Genomic DNA, 19,060 nt, shown 5'->3' on the forward strand with positions numbered 1-19,060 from the left:
TTACTCCAATGACCTCATTGGCGAGGCCCCGCCCTGCTCTGGTGCACCGTTTTAAAACACGCCCACTTTCTGCTGCAAGGGGCGGGGCCTCTCAGAATAGGATGATCATGTGACCACAAACGATTCACATGTTATGAATTGCTCATTTTGTGTTATATTATAAACAATACTGAAGATAGGATTTGCCTCATCTTGAAGGAAAAAACAAACATTATTTCCGGTTTTATGTTTCAGAATAACAGGAAAATTTCATATCCGCAAGGCCAAAATATCACAAACTCCATCACTGAAGTTATTTTTAATTGAAATTAAATATTATTTTGAGTCTCTAAAATATATAATAATAATAATAAGTTTATCTGTTATCAATTCTATTCCGTGGTGTAGTGGTTAGCGCTGTCGCCTCACAGCAAGAAGGTCCGGGTTCGAGCCCCGTGGCCGGCGAGGGCCTTTCTGTGCGGAGTTTGCATGTTCTCCCCGTGTCCGTGTGGGTTTCCTCCGGGTGCTCCGGTTTCCCCCACAGTCCAAAGACATGCAGGTTAGGTTAACTGGTGACTCTAAATTGACCGTAGGTGTGAATGTGAGTGTGAATGGTTGTCTGTGTCTATGTGTTAGCCCTGTGATGACCTGGCGACTTGTCCAGGGTGTACCCCGCCTTTCGCCCGTAGTCAGCTGGGATAGGCTCCAGCTTGCCTGCGACCCTGTAGAACAAGATAAGCGGTTACAGATGATGGATGGATGGAATTCTATTCAGGATGTTTTAATTGAGGTGGAACGGTGGTGTAGTGGTTAGCACTGTCGCCTCACAGCAAGAAGGTTCTGGGTTCGAACCCAGTGGCCAACGAGGGCCTTTCTGTGTGGAGTTTGCATGTTCTTCCCGCGTCCGCGTGGGTTTCCTCCCACAGCCCAAAGATATGCAGGTTAGGTTAATTCGTGGCTCTAAATTGACCATGAGCGTGAATGGTTGTTTGCATCGCTGTGTGTGTCAGCCCTGCGATGAGCTGGCGACTTGTCCAAGGTGTACCCTGCCTCTCGCCCATGGTCAGCTGGGATGGGCTCCAGCTTGCCCCCCGCGACCCTGCACAGGATAAGCGGTTACAGATAAAACAAGCAAATATATGTATGTATGTATGTTAGGGGAGGCCATGGCCTAACGATTAGAGAAGCAGCTTTGGGACCAAAAGGATGCTGGTTTATTCTCTGGACCATCAGGACTGGCTGAAGTGCCCTTGAGCAAGGTGCCGTCTGCTCCGGCAAGTGTGGTGGTGTACCTTCTGTCTGATTAGCCAAAGAAAAAGTGATGATGTGATTATCAGTTCAGGCAGGTAACCCAGTCATAATATAAATAAATACACTGTTATAATATAAATAAATACCTTCACAGCAAGAAGGTTCTGGGTTTGAGCCCTGTGGCATACGAGGACCTTTCTGTGCGGAGTTTGCATGTTCTCCCCGTGTCTGCTTGGTTTTCCTCCGGGTGCTCCGGTTTCCACCACAGTCCAAAGACATGCAGGTTAAGCTAATTGGTGGTTCTAAATTGACTGTCAATGTTTGTTTGTCTCTATATGTCAGCCCTGTGATGATCTGGCGGCTTGTCCATAGTGTACCCCGCCTCTTGCCCATATTTATATATATATATATATATATATATATATATATATATAAACGGGGCAGCACGGTGGTGTAGTGGTTAGCGCTGTCGCCTCACAGCAAGAAAGTCCGGGTTCAAGCCTTGTGACCGGTGAGGCCCTTTCTGTGTGGAGTTTGCATGTTCTCCCCGTGTCCGCATGGGTTTCCTCCGGGTGCTCCGGTTTCCCCCACAGTCCAAAGACATGCAGGTTAGGTTAACTGGTGACTAAATCGCCCGTAGTCAGCTGGGATAGGCTCCAGCTTGCCTGCGACCCTGTAGAAGGATAAAGCGGCTAGAGATGATGAGATATATTTAAACCTACAACATTCATTTATTATCTTCAGTAACTGATTTATGTGTAGTAACTGGTCAGCATTGTTGTGGTAAGACTGGGTGTGAGGCAGAAATACAACCTGGATGGGACACATACACACACACACGCACGTATTCACAAAAACACAGTTTCGAGTAGCCAGTGCACCCACCACCATGTTTCTGGGAGTTGGGAGGAAACTGGAGAACCCCAGAGGATTGAACCCCATAGTAATTGAGGATTATTCTGATGGTCTCTCTCGCTCTCTCTCTCTCTCTCTCTCTCTGTATTATTGGCACTCCTTCTAAAGATTATTTTTTAAAATTACTTTAATAATAAAAAAAAATACTAACCACAATATGTCACAGTGCAAACCTTTTGACATAGCAGATCCAGATTCACACTTGACACTAGAAATCATTTACCTGACCCTTTCAAACACCATGATTCACAGAAAGAAACATGACTAATAAACAAATTAATCTCATCTCATTATCTGTAGCCGCTTTATCCTGTTCTACAGGGTCGCAGGCAAGCTGGAGCCTATCCCAGCTGACTACGGGTGAAAGGCGGGGTACACCCTGGACAAGTCGCCAGGTCATCACAGGGCTGACACATAGACACAGACAACCATTCACACTCACATTCACACCTACGGTCAATTTAGAGTCACCAGTTAACCTAACCTGCATGTCTTTGGACTGTGGGGGAAACCAGAGCACCCGGAGGAAACCCACGCGGACACGGGGAGAACATGCAAACTCCACACAGAAAGGCCCTCGCCGGCCATGAGGCTCGAACCCGGACCTTCTTGCTGTGAGGCGACAGCGCTAACCACTACACCACCGTGCCGCCCTACAATGTGCAATATAAAGTGCAATATCTCTCCTGCTAGCCCCTTTTTTTCTCCCCCTTACTCTCTTCCCCATATCTTATTCTTTTTATATTTGTATATGTAAATACTTAATGTAATTTAATTTATTTAATTAAATTAAGTTCTTTAATGTATTTTTTAAATTAATTATTAATTTTTTAAATTAAATTATCCCCCCTTATTTAATTTGGGATGGCACAGTGGTGTAAGTGGTTAGCATGGTCGCCTCACAGCAAGAAGGTTCCGGGTTCGAACCCAGCAGCCGGCGAGGGCCTTTCTGTGTGGAGTTTGCATGTTCTCCCCGTGTCTGCGTGGGGGTGCTCCGGTTTCCCCCACAGCCCAAAGACATGCAGTTAGGTTGACGTGAGGCGGCCTTCGGCTGAGGCGTGTGTTCACTGCTTCAGATGGGTTAAATACAGAGGATGAATTTCACTGTGCTTGAAGTGTGCATGTGACGAATAATAAAAAGGTTTCTTTATCTAGAAGTTTTTTCTCTATTTTCTATTCTCTGTTTATCCTGTCATGATGCTGCTGGAATCTTAATTTCCCTGAGGGAACCCGTCCAAAGGGATCAATAAAGTTCTAATCTAATCTAATCTAATCTAATCTAATCTAATCTAATCTAATCTAATCCTTAAAGTGCCATTCCAACATTGGATGTATTCTTTGGCATAAAATACAATATATTTTATGACAACATGACTAGACAGAGAAATCTTTTAGCTTCAAAATGATATATCAAACATAATTTTTTGACAACGACAAGTATATTAATTTTGCGACCAAAGTCACCTACCCTTTTAATTTCCGCGCGGTAGTGAAACGTGATGTCATCGGCAGGTTCCCCTTCTTGTGTACCATGTCACGTGTGACGTGGCACAGATTATCAGCAATGGCGGATAGAACGCGATTTCCACTTGTTGATTGCTGTGCTGATATTCACCATCGACCGTCTCCTTTGGGCATCACTTGCTATTTTCCTTCGCTTCTTTTCTGAAGCTGACAATCGTGTTCTATCCGCCATTGCTGATAATCTGTGCCACGTCACACGTGACGTGGTACACAAGAAGGGGAACCTGCCGATGACATCACGTTTCACTACCGCGCGGAAATTAAAAGGGTAGGTGACTTTGGTTGCAAAATTAATATACTTGTCGTTGTCAAAAAATTATGTTTGATATATCATTTTGAAGCTAAAAGATTTCTCTGTCTAGTCATGTTGTCATAAAATATATTGTATTTTATGCCAAAAAAAATACATCCAATGGTGGAATGGCACTTTAAAGTGCTGATGACACGTTTTTGACATCTTTGGCAATGTTTTATAACATAAAAAGTAATTCCCGATGATCCATATATTAATTCACGAAGGCGCCTATTTTACAAGTTATGATAAAAACCGCGGCTATTTGGGCAAATTTGACAGGGCTGCAGCACCCAGGAGACGAAAGAGGAGGAGGAGCTATATGACGTCAGCGAAAGAACCTTCCTCCTAACTTACCAGTTTGTTGTTGATGCGACAGGTGTTCAGTTTGTCATTATTAGTATTATTATTATACATTATCATATATATATATATATATATATATATATATATATATATATATATATATATTAGTTATTATGCCTTCGCGTTGTGTTGCCGGCTTTTGCTCCAAAACCTACAAGGATGTGGTAAGTTTATTCAAGTTTCCCAGAGATCCCGAGCTGCATGCGAAGTGGGTGAAGCAAGTCAGGCGCACTCGTGACAAGTGGGAGCCCTCACCAACATCCGTCCTGTGCTCTGAACACTTCGATTTGGATTGTTTTGACACCCTTCCCAGCTTAAAGGAATCTCTTGGGTGTTCAGTTCAGCACAAACGTGTGTTACTACCATCAGCAGTGCCTACACAGTGTTGCCAGATTGGGAGGTTTCCCGCCCAGTTGGGCGGTTTCAAGTGCATTTTGGTGGGTTTTGAACATATTTTGGGCTGGAAAACGTCAGCAGTATCTGGCCAGTATTCCGGAGGGGGTCTACTAGTAGCTATGCCGGATCCAAAGACAGTCCTCCTGTCAGAACATGTGTTGTGAAACGACATAAGATAAAGGTACGTAGAGCTATAGATTCTACATGATGATCATAAATGTAATCATAAAGTCGGCGTGATATCAGTCATGTATTTGCTTGTGAAAGCTTGCGGTTTTCATGTAACCGCCGCCTAGCAATGAGAGGCAAAGGGTAAAGAGGGTAGGCTATCATAGATTCTATTCGGAAGAGATCAACACAGTTCTAGACTCCCAGAAGAGGAAGAGCTAGCACTAAAGAGTTCGCCGGCGTTTTCATGCGCCATTTCCATTGAGTAGAACCAGAGTAGAACAGCCAGTGAACCGCAGCGTGTTCTCCCGCTGACGTCACAACATGGCCGCGAGCCACGGACCCAGTTTTCTTGCGCTGTGCAATTAAAAGTTGGATATTTGCATAACAACAGCTTCTTTTCACGTAATTATAACAGAAATCTAACATGTTTGGCATGTTGTATAGTTTATTTAAGAAATTGCATAGAGTCATGTTGGGCGGCACGGTGGTGTAGTGGTTAGCGCTGTCGCCTCACAGCAAGAAGGTCCTGGGTTCGAGCCCCGGGGCCGGCGAGGGCCCTTCTGTGCGGAGTTTGCATGTTCTCCCCGTGTCCGCGTGGGTTTCCTCCGGGTGCTCCGGTTTCCCCCACAGTCCAAAGACATGCAGGTTAGGTTACCTGGTGACTCTAAATTGACCGTAGGTGTGAATGTGAGTGTGAATGGTTGTCTGTGTCTATGTGTCAGCCCTGTGATGACCTGGCGACTTGTCCAGGGTGTACCCCGCCTTTCGCCCATAGTCAGCTGGGATAGGCTCCAGCTTGCCTGCGACCCTGTAGAAGGATAAAGCGGCTACAGATAATGAGATGAGATGAGATAGAGTCATGTTCGTGTCATCAGCCCTTTAAGCCTTTATGTTCCACGCGTTAATTGCGCTTCAGCTACGGGATGTTGATGCGCATAAGTACAACCACACTTACTGTCTATTAGACTGCGCAACAGCAGCGCAATGTTGATGTATACAAATGCAACCAGGTGGTACACATGTCTGGCATGAGGAAGTGAACCTGTTTGTGTTCATGTTTATTTTGGATGTTCCACTTCTCTTGGCAGATTGTTGGGTTATTAGTTAATTCGAGTTCTGTGATTTTGTATGAGGTGATGTTTAATGAAAATAGTCGTATTTATTTGTGAATTATGTGCTTTTTTTAGTAGGAATAGTTCATGGTGCTAGCAACAAGTGGAACGATACATAACAGCAGTGGAGTTTAGCTGGACTGGGATTGAAACACATCCAGTGTGAAAGAGAGATTTTAGACAAAATATGGACATTAAGTGGAATTTAATGGGCATGACTGACAATCTCTGGTTGGTAGACTAATCGTTTTGCAGAGTAAATGCTGATTTTGAAAAGTATTTGTTGTGTAGTTGAGTAAAGCATGTAATAATAGGGGGCCAGGTGTGTTTGTGTCAGCTTGATCATTAGGACACCTCCTGCAAATGATGTAGTTTTATAAAGTATTAGAAAAAAATATATATATACACTAACATGTTATCCTGCTGACTCTTAAGATCTCTATAATTAACAACACAAAGTATATCAATACCTCAGGACATGTGCATGCTGACTGATAATCAGCTCAGAAAAGATGCTCTTCTTCTTCTTCCCCTGCCTGTCAGATTAATTTGTGCATGATCTAAAAGTGCTTTATCTCATTCGCCGGTGATTAGTGGAAGATTAGAAAATGGCAAATATGCTCGGATTAAAAATGAGCCTCAGTTCCTTGAGGAGGAAACAACCCAAGACCTTCAGGGTCAGGATCGTGACGATGGATGCAGACCTGGAGTTCAGCTGTGAGGTGAGTATATGGACGTGGATGATGGAGATGAACAATCCTGCTCCTTACGACTGTACTTCATGGTGATGATGATGTCGATGCATCATATCCTACACCATGCTACGGTACGGGACTGGACATTTTCCCACACATTCTTTATGACGAGTCTGAATGGACGAGAAGAGAAATAAAGCATGCAAAGAGGTGTTAGGAGTAGGCATGCACAGATCTGATACTTTATACAAACATCTGGGATGAGATTTTAGTTCTCTTTCGAAACATCGTCCTGGATTTTTTTTTTTAATAAATAGATGTTAAATAAAAGTCATTAAGATCTTTATTTAAAAGCAGCGAAAGCAGTGCATCGCTATTTCTTGGTGTTTGATGGTTTTTCTGGTCGATTTATGACCCGTAAGTCTCTTTCCCAGTGTGTCATGGTATTTTCAGTGCCACTGATTGATTGATTGATTGATTGATTGATTGTCTTGTGGATGTAAATCGTAGTCTTGGTGGATGGCGACTGTGTGTGTTGCGTGTGTCAGTATATTGTGGGTCTACTTGTTTTAGCTTACACTTAACCCTCATCCTACCATGCTATTTTACACCTTAATCTTACCATGTGGGGTCCGTTTGGACCCCAATACTTTTCTTTAAAATTAAAGCTTATAAAGACAAAATCACCAGATAAGTTTTGTTCAGAACATCTTGTATTAATAACAGCAATACACTAAAGGGCCCAAGGCATAAAGAACACACTTAACCTTCATCCTACCAGCCAATTTTACATACACAAACTACCAGGCGGGGTCCGTATGGACCCCAGGAGGGAATACCTTGAAATCAATGCAGTAAGAACCAATTCAATGCAGCAAACAGACATAACTTTATTGAAGAACAAAATCCAGTATGGCTGAATATCAATGATGTATTATAAATGCAATAACATTGCAATAATATTGCAATAACTAGCATACATGTAGCAAATTATAGCGCCACAAAAAAAAAATTGGCATTATATACATGATTTTTGCAGCTCATGCAGCTGTAAAACATTCTGGATTACAATTTAGGTCTTTTCTTCTCATCTCATCTCCTCTAGCCGCTTTATCCTTCTACAGGGTCGCAGGCAAGCTGGAGCCTATCCCAGCTGACTACGGGCGAAAGGCGGGGTACACCCTGGACAAGTCGCCAGGTCATCACAGGGCTGACACATAGACACAGACAACCATTCACACTCACATTCACACCTACGCTCAATTTAGAGTCACCAGTTAACCTAACCTGCATGTCTTTGGACTGTGGGGGAAACTGGAGCACCCGGAGGAAACCCATGCGGACACGGGGAGAACATGCAAACTCCGCACAGAAAGGCCCTCGCCGGACCCGGGGTTCGAACCCGGACCTTCTTGCTGTGAGGCGACAGCACTAACCACTACACCACCGTGCCGCCCCAGGTCTTTTCTTACAGAATTTAAAACAAAAAAGTAATTGTAAAATAATTTAGGGCTTTTGTTTTGCAGCCTGTGCTTATTGCAGCAGTGGGGTCCACACGGACCCCAAGAAGGAATGCCTTGGTAGTTTCATTATGGAACATAAAAGAAATAAAAGAAGTTAACTTTCAGTGTGCTATTCAATTATAAAATGAAAGACAGATAAACTTTACTCTGGGGTCCGGTTGGACCCCAGTAACAAATTAATTATACCTTCACAATGCAAAAAGCTGATCTTCCGGCGCTTTAGTGTTTTAATTAAGACATAAATTCCGACAAATTCATAAAACGGTGAGGCAGTATGTCACATATTTTTAAAATGGCAAACAAACATATAGGTGCGGGGTCCAGATGGACCCCACTTGGTAGGATGAAGGTTAAAGGTGCAATAAGTGATTTTTTTTTTTTTTGGCCTTACCTGTAAAAATAACCTGGAAGATATGAAGAAAACAGTGCAATACGGTAAAAAGAGGAAAATAAAACTAGCTCCATCACATGCGTGGATATTTAAAGTGACACAGGTCGATGTGTTGATATCTCAAACGTTAAGCCACAAGTCAGAAATGTCTAAATAAATAATCGCTTATCTGAAATGTAAATAATAAAACATTTCAGCATACGCTGTTCTAGAAAATGAATCAACGGCAGGCTGATGTGTTCAAGCGGGCTTTTATTACCACCCAAACTAATCCGCGGTTTTATATTCAGCAAGAGAACAGTCAACTCTCGAAGTCGACGTGTTGGAAGCAGAAAAAAACCGAGCAAGCGTAAGGATCTGAGCGAATTTCAAAAAGTTAACGCTGGCTAAAACAGAAAGGCGTCAGCATTGAAGTGACGCGGGTCGATGTGCGGGTTCAGGAATCATTTAATCCGCACCCCTTTCTGAATTCTTTGAGCTGATCCTCATCCGCATAGCTGGCGAGCATCATCTTGTTTCAGTACACTTTATTTCCTAATGCACGTGGGGCGTCCTAACTACGTGTTGGTCTGTTTACAAACCGCTCGCTCGGCAGCCAGTTTGGAAACGTCGCATGAGGTGAGGTCATGCGCAGGTCAGAGGTCACGACCGCGGAGCCACAGCAAACATGGCGGATTGCCCAGATCGAACGAAGACTCCTAAATCGAGACCAAAAAAAAAAAAGATTTTAACAAATATACTCCATGTCTAAATTAAAAAACAAACAACCTTTCTTTTCCAAATATAATTCAATTCTTTTCCATTTGTTCTAGGATTGGATGACATTTTTCCTCCAATATCAGATCCATCAGTTCCTGAATATTCTCTCTCTCTCTCTCTCTCTCTCTCTCTCTCAATCTAATTTGCACCAAAGCGCGTGTGTGTGTGTGTTGGATGGTGTATTCCTGCCTCATGCCCAGTTTTCCCAGCCAAGTGCTTCCTGAAGATGGATGGATGGATGGATGGATGGATGGATGGATGGATGAATGAATGATTGTGAAATGGCTCTCCAGTCCACTCTGCATGTTCTAAAGTGCACCACTAGGTGGCAGCATGTCTTTGAGTAAAGCTCCCTTTGTTCTCTTTACCACTCCACACACTCGAGCTTTGATGTTTATCGTCAGTTTGGTTACCAGCGAGAACGTAATGTAGCTGCGTTTATCACCTTTACACATCCTCTTCCATAATCTATGTTTTTCACACCAGGTTGAACCCGGGCCTGAGTTAGAATTTATTCTGATGTTCCAGGATGATGGAAACATCTGCTGAGCTAAGAGCAGCCGCAGGGCCATGATTAAGGCGATCGTGTGGAGACTGGAGAGGAGAGAGAGAGAGAGAGAGGAGCTCTGGCCTGAAACCAGAGAAAATAAATGACTCAAGTCGGTGCGGTTCTGTACAGAGTTTGTATGTGTGCTGTGATTTCCCAAACGTGAACACCAGGCTTTGCAGGAAGCGTTTGTTTAGTGACGCAGGCTGTAGTAGTGCGATGGCATTTTAATTCCAGCGAGAGTGAGAAACTGCGTGTGCGCCATTGGTTGGCAAAGATGACGATGATGATGATGATCGATTCAATTTATATAGCGCCTTTCTCACACCCAAGGTCGCTTTACAATTGGGGGGGGGGAGAGAGAGAGAGTAAGTGAGAGTGAGTCCACTAAAAGAGGGTCAGGATGTAACTCCAATGGCGTATCTACCACAGTCCCACCAGGTGTACGAAGATAAATCCCACACTGCCGCGATGCCACCGAGCAACATCACTCAGAACACCGTGCCAAGCACAGAAGCACCACCGCCCAGAGCGCTGGATAACCCCGATGTTAAAAGAGCAACGAGCAGCTCACTGCAGGCCATAACGAGGAGCACAGGCATCACCCACGGCGCACCAAGGCCTGAAGGAAACCGACGACAAAACTGGGTCTGGAGCTACACCACAACCGGCAGACAAAACACTCAAACCAAAAACAATCATCAAACACAAAAAAGAAAAAAACAAAGGGGGGGGGAGGAAAACTAAAAAGCTCTGGTGAGAAGCGGCAGCCAAAAAGCGCATGGCGTACATGCTCTCAACCGGAAAAGGAAAGATGATGATGATTTTTAAAAAATTTTTTATTTTTACCTCCGCCAAGGAGGTTATGTTTTCGGTAGCGTTGGTTGGTTTGTTTGTTTGTTTGTTAGCAACATTATGGAAAAAGTTATGAACGGATTGCTCTGAAATTTTTCCCAGAGGTGTGATGGGGCACAAGTAACAATCCATTAAATTTTGCCGGTGATCCGGATCACCTTCTGGATCCCGGATTTTTTAAAAGGATTCTTGGCGGAGGTCTGCGCTCTCCGAGTGCTTTTCTAGTTTAAAATGTTATTATTTCTTTCTGCTGGAGCGTGCATTTGCTTCACCAGAGCCTCTAATGCCGCTTTTCCACTACAAACGCGGCTGAGTCGGGCTGAGCCGTGCCGTGCTGAGTCGAGCTGAGCGGGGCTGTTGGAGTTGCATTTCGACTACAAACGCGCTGAACCGTGCTGGCTGGAAGTGGGTGGACACATTGGGTGGAGTTAGCGAAAGTGGGTGGACGTCACGTGATGTCGTTAAGCGGCGCAAACAGTGACATCAGTGATCTTTTAAGCGGTAGTCTCACGACCCGGATAGTAAACAATAAACATGGAGGACATGGAGTCGTTAGTGTTGCTGGTCTTGGTGCTGTGGCTTGTTGTCACCGACAACGCGGACAGATACTGGCAAGAGCGTATAGATGAGGCGAGGCGCATAAGGCTTCAGAAATTCTCATAATTCGTAATTCTTCTTCTTCCGGGTTTACGGTGTTTACAGATCCCAGCGTGCTCGCGGGGCGTGTGTGGGCATGTGAGGACACTCCTCCTCACCAATCAGTGCACAGGGGAGTGTCTGCTCACGCCCCCAGCCTCACTCAGCTCGGTTTGGCTCGCTTCAGCCCCACTCCAAAACCGTGCGAGTTTTGGGGGCTAAGCAGGGCTGAAGCGAGCTGAGTCGTGCTGTTTTGAGATAGTCGAAACGCGAGCCGTGTCGGGCTGAAGTGAGCTGAAAAAGGGTAGTGGAAAAGGGCCATATGTGCACGTGAGTGTGTGTTGATATCTCAAACGTTAAGCCACAAGTCAGAAACGTATAAATAAATAATCGCTTATCTGAAATGTAAATAATAAAACATTTCAGCATACACTGTTCTAGAAAATGAATCAACGGCAGGCTGATGTGTTCAAGCGGACTTTTATTACCACCCAAACTAATCCGCGGTCTTATATTCGGCAAGAGAACAGTCAACTCTCGTGTTGGAAGCAGAAAAAAACCGAGCAAGCGTAAGGATCTGAGCGAATTTCAAAAAGTTAACGCTGGCTAAAACAGAAAGGCGTCAGCATTGAAGTGACGCGGGTCGATGTGCGGGTTCGGGAATCATTTAATCCGCACCCCTTTCGGAATTGTCTGAGCTGATCCTCATCCGCATAGCTGGTACGCATCATCTTGTTTCAGTGCATTTTATTTCCTAATACACGCGGGGCGGTATCTGACGTTGTTTGTTTCAGAGACTGCCGGTTCCGCCGTGTTTGTTGCGACCTCGCTCATTATAATGAGGATAAACTTCGGCCGTTTCCGTACCTAAGTGTAAATATTAGAGTGCGGTGTTTTTCCAGCTCGTTCTCCTTCACAGGCATGAGGCAGCGGGCAGTACAGCGTGTGATTCAAGTACCGAGGGGTTATTCGAGCTCCACAGGGTACTGTTCGTCTTTTAAGTACATCGACCTGTGTCACTTTAACTTTCTCGGCAGTTTGCGCTCCAGGAGCTCTTCTGTGGGATTGGACCATATGGACTTGCCTTCGTGTCCTGTGTGAATCAGTGTGCCTTCGACACTCATGACCCTGTCGCCGGTTCACCGGTTGTCCTTTGGATCCTTGGACCACTTTTGGTAGGTAGAGGGAAAAGAGAAGGAGCAGAATCACATCAAGAAAGCACTTCAGAACTGCGGGTATCCCAACTGGGCTTTGTTCAAGAGCAGAAAAAGGAACATAACGGACAAGGAGGATAACAGGAACAAACGCAAGAACATTGTCATTCCCTACATTTCTGGTCTATCTGAGAAACTCAGGAGGATCTTCTACGGTACAAACACAACATTCTGGTACATTTCAGACCCAGTAACACCCTGAAGCAGAAACTGGTCCACCCTAAGGACAGAATAGCCAGACACAAACAGGACAACATAGGCCCTGTCCACACGGCAACGGATTCAGGTGACTCCGATACAATTGCTTATCGTTTAGGCCTGGCGTCCACACGGCACCGGCGTTTTGGGTGCCCAAAACGCAATCTTTTTGAGAACGGGTTCCAGAGTGGAAAGATCTGGCAACGTTGCCGTTGTGAAGTCGTCTGGATGAGTAGAACGGATTTGTTTACGATGACGTCACAACCACATGACTGTGAGTGCTTCACGCCGGGTAGAAGTGTAACGAATATCACCAGGAAAAAGCCTTACAGAGCACTAGTGAGAGTGAAACACGAGCTTGGATATTATTATTATTATTATTATTATGTTCAGTGGGCGGCATGGTGGTGTAGTGGTTAGTGCTGTCGCCTCACAGCAAGAAGGTCCTGGGTTCGAGCCCCGGGGCCGGCGAGGGCCTTTCTGTGTGGAGTTTGCATGTTCTCCCCGTGTCCGCGTGGGTTTCCTCCGGGTGCTCCGGTTTCCCCCACAGTCCAAAGACATGCAGGTTAGGTTAACTGGTGACTCTAAATTGAGCGTAGGTGTGAATGTGAGTGTGAATGGTTGTCTGTGTCTATGTGTCAGCCCTGTGATGACCTGGCGACTTGTCCAGGGTGAACCCCGCCTTTCGCCCGTAGTCAGCTGGGATAGGCTCCAGCTCGCCTGCGACCCTGTAGAAGGATAAAGCGGCTAGAGATAATGAGATGAGATGAGATTATGTTCAGTGTTAGTTCACAGTAGTAATGCAAGAAGCAGAATAGTGACAGTAATAGTGAAGCAAAAACATGCAATTGTACAAACACTGCAGCTCTACAGCAAAATATTCATTTATGAAATGGTCTGATTCTTAACACCAGTAGTGCCAATGATCTTCTCATTGCGATGCGATGCGAGTTGTCAACAAATCCTATAACTTGGTTCATGAAACGCGCTTACAAAATATTTTCACTGTGAATATTTATTGTGTAATGGTGCAAAGTGAGAGAGAGAGAGAGAGAGAGAGTCTCTGCCCTTAGGGCAGAGTCAATCCCGCCAGCAAAAATAGGGGAAAAAAAGGAGCGATCTCACCTCTTCAGATGTTGGTTTAAGTCCGACAATACATTCCTCAAAAAGGGCGTAGAGGAGCAAATTAATCCATCAACGTAGCATTCAATTTATTCCGGACCATTAAAGACGCCGCCTTCCGCGTAGAATCATACGTCATCCTCGCCGCCATATTGGATAGGTCAAAGCGGAGAATAAAGATTAGCTGCGTTTAACTGTACCAACAGGTTTACCGTCCAAACGAGATCACATGGGATTACCTTTCACAGGTGAGAAACAACAAATTATTCCATCAACGTGTATCATTCAATTTATTCCGGACCATTAAAGACGCCGCCTTCCGCATAGAATCATACGTCATCCTCGCCGCCATATTGGATAGGTCAAAGCGGAGAATAAAGATTAGCTGCGTTTAACTGTACCAACAGGTTTGCCGTCCAAACGAGATCACATGGGATTACCTTTCACAGGTGAGACTGGAAAAATACTTTTCATTGTATTTGGTCATTATAATGTAATTTTACGAACAGATTTTTCTGACTTTGTGGCTAATATGAAGTCTCGCGCATAATAGTTTATGCGCATGCGTCCTTACTTCTTCTATTGTTCTGGTGTCTCCGAAGGGACCGTCTTACAGCGCCCCTAGAGGTGTGGCATGTGTATTGCATCGTTTTCAGCAAGCGTTGCGTTGCCATATGGACCTGATATTTTACTGATTGTTGCCCATTTGGACGCGATATATTTTTAAATAACATCTCGTTGCCGTTGTCGTGTGGATGTAGCCGTAGTGTATGCCATTCAGTGCAGTGAGGAATGCACAGACGTATATTGGGGAGACAAAACAACCGCTTCACAGGCGCATGGCTCAACACGGGAGAGCCAGCTCCACAGGCCAGGACTCTGCTGTCTACCTTCATCTCAACAACAAAGGACACTCTTCAGGATTGCAACGTACGCATTTTAGCCAGAGAGGATCGTTGGTATGAGCGAGGAGTTAAAGAAGCCATTTTTGTCAACCTGGAACGGCCATCACTGAACAGAGGTGGGGGTCTAAGACATCGTTTATCAGTCACCTACAATGCAGTCCTTGGCGCACTTCCCAAACAACTGAATGCACACCAAAACCCAGCTGTTTTCAGTGACTCACAGGAGGACAGAGAGAATCAGCATTCCATTGATCATCCTAACGACTCTCGAGGCCGTTCACATCCAGCCCCCAGTGACCCACACCAACAGGATGACAAAATGACACCTTAAAGGAACAGTCCACCGTACTTCCATAATGAAATATGCTCTTATCTGAATTGAGACGAGCTGCTCCGTACCTCTCCGAGCTTTGCGCGACCTCCCAGTCAGTCAGACGCAGTCAGACGCGCTGTCGCTCCTGTTAGCAATGTAGCTAGGCTCAGTATGGCCAATGGTATTTTTTGGGGCTGTAGTTAGATGCGATCAAACTCTTCCGCGTTTTTCCTGTTTACATAGGTTTATATGAGCAGTGATATGAAACAAGTTCAGTTACACAAATTGAAACGTGGTGATTTTCTATGCTGTGGAAAGTCCGCACTATAATGACAGGCGTACTAACACCTTCTGCGTGCTTCGGCAGCGCATTGATACGGAGCTCAGATATCAATGCGCTGCCGAAGCGTGCAGAAGGTGTTAGTACGCCTGTCATTATAGTGCGGACTTTCCATAGCATAGAAAATCGCCACGTTTCAATTTGTGTAACTGAACTTGTTTCATATCACTGGTCATATAAACCTATGTAAACAGGAAAAACGCAGAAGAGTTTGATCGCATCTAACTACAGCCCCAAAAAATACCATTGGCCATACTGAGCCTAGCTACATTGCTAACAGGAGTGACAGCGCGTCTGACTGCGTCTGACTGACTGGGAGGTCGCGCAAAGCTCGGAGAGGTACGGAGCAGCTCGTCTCAATTCAGATAAGAGCATATTTCATTATGGCAGTACGGTGGACTGTTCCTTTAAGGCCAATTTATGCTGACAACCCAGTCCTCGCAGATGGCGTCACAGAAGGCGTCTGCGAAGCCCCCCCTCCTTCGCAGACGCTCTGCGCGCACCTCCCAAAAATTGTGACCACCGCAGAAGCCTCGCAGACAGCGTCGCAGACAAGAGGGCTCCGATTGGTCCACTCTACATCCGCTGTACACGCACTTCCGCTTCCCTACTTTCCCGGTTTGTTTTGTTTTCACGACCGCCATTTTTAAAAACACGAGCGAAGATGGAGCAGCACGAAAAGCGGTTGATCGAGGAAGTGAGGAAGTACGGACATCTATACGACTCCAGTTCTAGTCATTATAAGTAACCGGAGGATAAACACTCCACTAACCACACCCACCAACTACTCCTAGCGATTTCGCGACTTCGCGCCCCCTTGCGTTGTGGCGGTGAATAACATCGCGCACGCCTATTACTCCCCGCTCAACGATAAATTACAACTGTCTGCGAAAAGCTGTCTGCGAAAAGCTATCTGCGAAAGCCTTGTCGCAAGAGCATGCAGAGGCCTTTAGATGAGCTTTTCATCCATGAGAGGATAAATACCTGATGCTCCCTACCAGTCAGACAGAACTGAAGAAGCCTTTCGGATGAGAGGTGAAACGTCTTCAAGCAAGTCCAGTTGCTCTCTTTTACCACCCACAGCTTGCTGCCTGATGTGTCCCACCGCTTGACAGGTGCCACTGTAATGAGATTATCAACGTTATTCACTTTTTTACCTGTCAGTGGTCACGATGCTATGACTGATCGGTGTGTGTGTGTGTGTGTGAGAGATAATTAAAATAAAGACTTTAATACCAACACATTGTAGACACGCACACACTCTTCATCTGGGAGTCACAGACTTGCTCTAATCCACCTCACACTAAGGTTTTCCATACAGTTATACCGTTAGAGCCTTATTTCCTTTAAAGCAGCCGCTTTAAACTTTCATGAGGCGAAGTAAACTTATCCGCTGCAGCTCTCGTTGATCAATCGTTGCTGTTGAGAATAGTTCTGCTCAGGGAGTTTCTGTTTCTCAGAGGACCATGAGGTATTGCGTTCTTGTTCGAATTTCTATTCAGTGTTGTTTTCTGACAAAATACAGGGTTCCTACGCAGTATCGAATTAGATTTGAGGCATTTCCAGGTCTGGAGAAAGGAAAATAGAGGTTGGAGAAATATCTGTTTCCAGATTATTGCTCCTAGTTTCTTTTCTAGAATATAAAATGAAGCCAAAATGTTCAAACCAGTGTGAGTCTGATGTTGAGGTAAGAGGTGTGTGTGTGTGTGTGTGTGTTTGATATGTTGGAGGTGATTTCTGTGGCATCTACCTTGAGCGAACTATCTGACGTTAGCACATTGGGCTAGATCACACCTCTGTAGAACTAAAATGTTCACTACAAATGTAAGAATCGCAAGTTTTCGGAAAGCTGGCAAGTTTTGCTGGCGTTGTAGGGCGGCCCCCAGGCGTGAACGATGGCAGATATCGTGTGTGTTGTCTCTCTCTGCACTGCAAAAAAACGGCCTTTCAAAAATAAGAAATAAAAGATTAAAACGAAGCATATTTGCTTGAATCAGGTGAAAAAAATCTGCCAATGGAACTAGTCAAATTTGACTTGGTAAGATTTCTTAAAGTAAGATGAAAAGTCTAACCTGTTTTTAGATGAAATAATTCCAAAATAAGATTGGGGAACTTATTATGCGGGATCTGATTAACTCAAAATAATCAAAATAGTTCTTATAACAAGATCGTACTCGGCGCTCGAAACTAACGGTGTCCCGACGTCCCGGGGACCATAAAAAATGTCATCGGGACACAAAATTATCATATCTGGGACAATCCCGGGACAATGGAAAAAAATAGATCTAGGCAAGGCAAGGCAAGTTTATTTATATAGCACATTTCATACACAATGGCAGTTCAATGTGCTTTACAGAAGCAAAAACAAAAACAGTAAACAATAGAGAAATAAAATTACATAAAATAATTTTATTTTTAATCTAAAACAATTAATTAAAAGAATTAAAAGAAAATAATAAGAATTAAACAATAGTAGAAATAAAATAATAAAATGCCAAAAAGAAGAAAAAGAAACCAGCGGAATAAAATAGAATAAAATTAAAGTAAATTTAAAACATGCAGAGAAAGTAAAGATTATAAAAAATGTAAAAAATATTAATTATTTAACAGAAAGCATCTGAAAACAGCTTGGTCTTTAACCTAGATTTGAAGCTGCCAACAGCAGGAGCATTTTTAATGTCCTCTGGCAGTTGGTTCCATAGATGTACTGCATAGTAGCTAAAAGCTGCTTCACCACACTTTGTTTTAACAACTGGTTTTAATAGTAAATTTTTCTGTTGCGATCTGGTAGATCTGATTGGGTTAGGCCGCTGCAACATATCAGTGTAGCTAGAAAAAAAGTTCTACATTAATATTATTTACAAAGCCGTAACACATACGTAGACATTCACCTAATTTGTCAATTTTAATTTTAAAACGTTAACAGCGAAAAATACATAGTAGCTACACTTTCGATGCACCTGCATCCGTAGGCTACAGAGCAGCGCATTCTGTTCTAGAATCTTCGGCCGGAGTCCGCGTTATATGGACTTGGAATGGAATTGCTAGCGCACACGCTGCGCCGACTCTTGCCAGAACAAAAATACTGAAGTGGTTGAAGCGGACCGACCGCGGGGAAGAAACTGAAAGCCCAGACATAACGTCTCCGGGACCTTCAGGATCCAAAGTGTCATCGCCTGGTCTGCAGGCAACGCTAGCAACTGAATGAACTTAATGAACACTGTTAGACACGTTATAAAATACAACAGGAATGATGTGGATGATATTGACGGAAGATACCGTTCAACAGAATAAGTGAGTTTTCTTGGTGTCTTTCTAGTTCAGAAAGTTTAGTCAGTCAGCAGCACAACTAGGCTCGGACCTGCTGGCACTATGCTGATGTTGCTAACATTTGCACCCACGTTTCGGCAGCGAAAGTTCATAAAATGGATAACGGTAATGGATAACGGAAAGTTCATAAAAATGGATAACGGTAATGGTGAAAATTACAAGTTGGCCTTATAAATGCCAACAGATATTCAAGGTATAAGTAGATGAAATGAACATAAAAGGGGTC

The 19,060-nt window shown here is 44.2% G+C and overlaps 1 protein-coding gene across 1 annotated transcript in view; it reads left to right on the plus strand.

Annotated features, from left to right (window-relative positions):
* The first annotated feature begins 5,911 nt into the window (after positions 1-5,911).
* The window catches only part of nf2a (NF2, moesin-ezrin-radixin like (MERLIN) tumor suppressor a), a 120,979-nt gene continuing 107,830 nt past the window's right edge, over positions 5,912-19,060 (plus strand). The window contains exon 1 of the mRNA XM_060907454.1: positions 5,912-6,728. Within this exon, the coding sequence (XP_060763437.1) occupies positions 6,615-6,728 (114 nt within the window). The 5' untranslated portion in view covers positions 5,912-6,614. The remainder of the gene's footprint in view (positions 6,729-19,060) is intronic.

The sequence above is a fragment of the Neoarius graeffei genome, chromosome 24 (genome assembly GCF_027579695.1).
Source record: "Neoarius graeffei isolate fNeoGra1 chromosome 24, fNeoGra1.pri, whole genome shotgun sequence".
Lineage (NCBI taxonomy): Eukaryota > Metazoa > Chordata > Actinopteri > Siluriformes > Ariidae > Neoarius > Neoarius graeffei.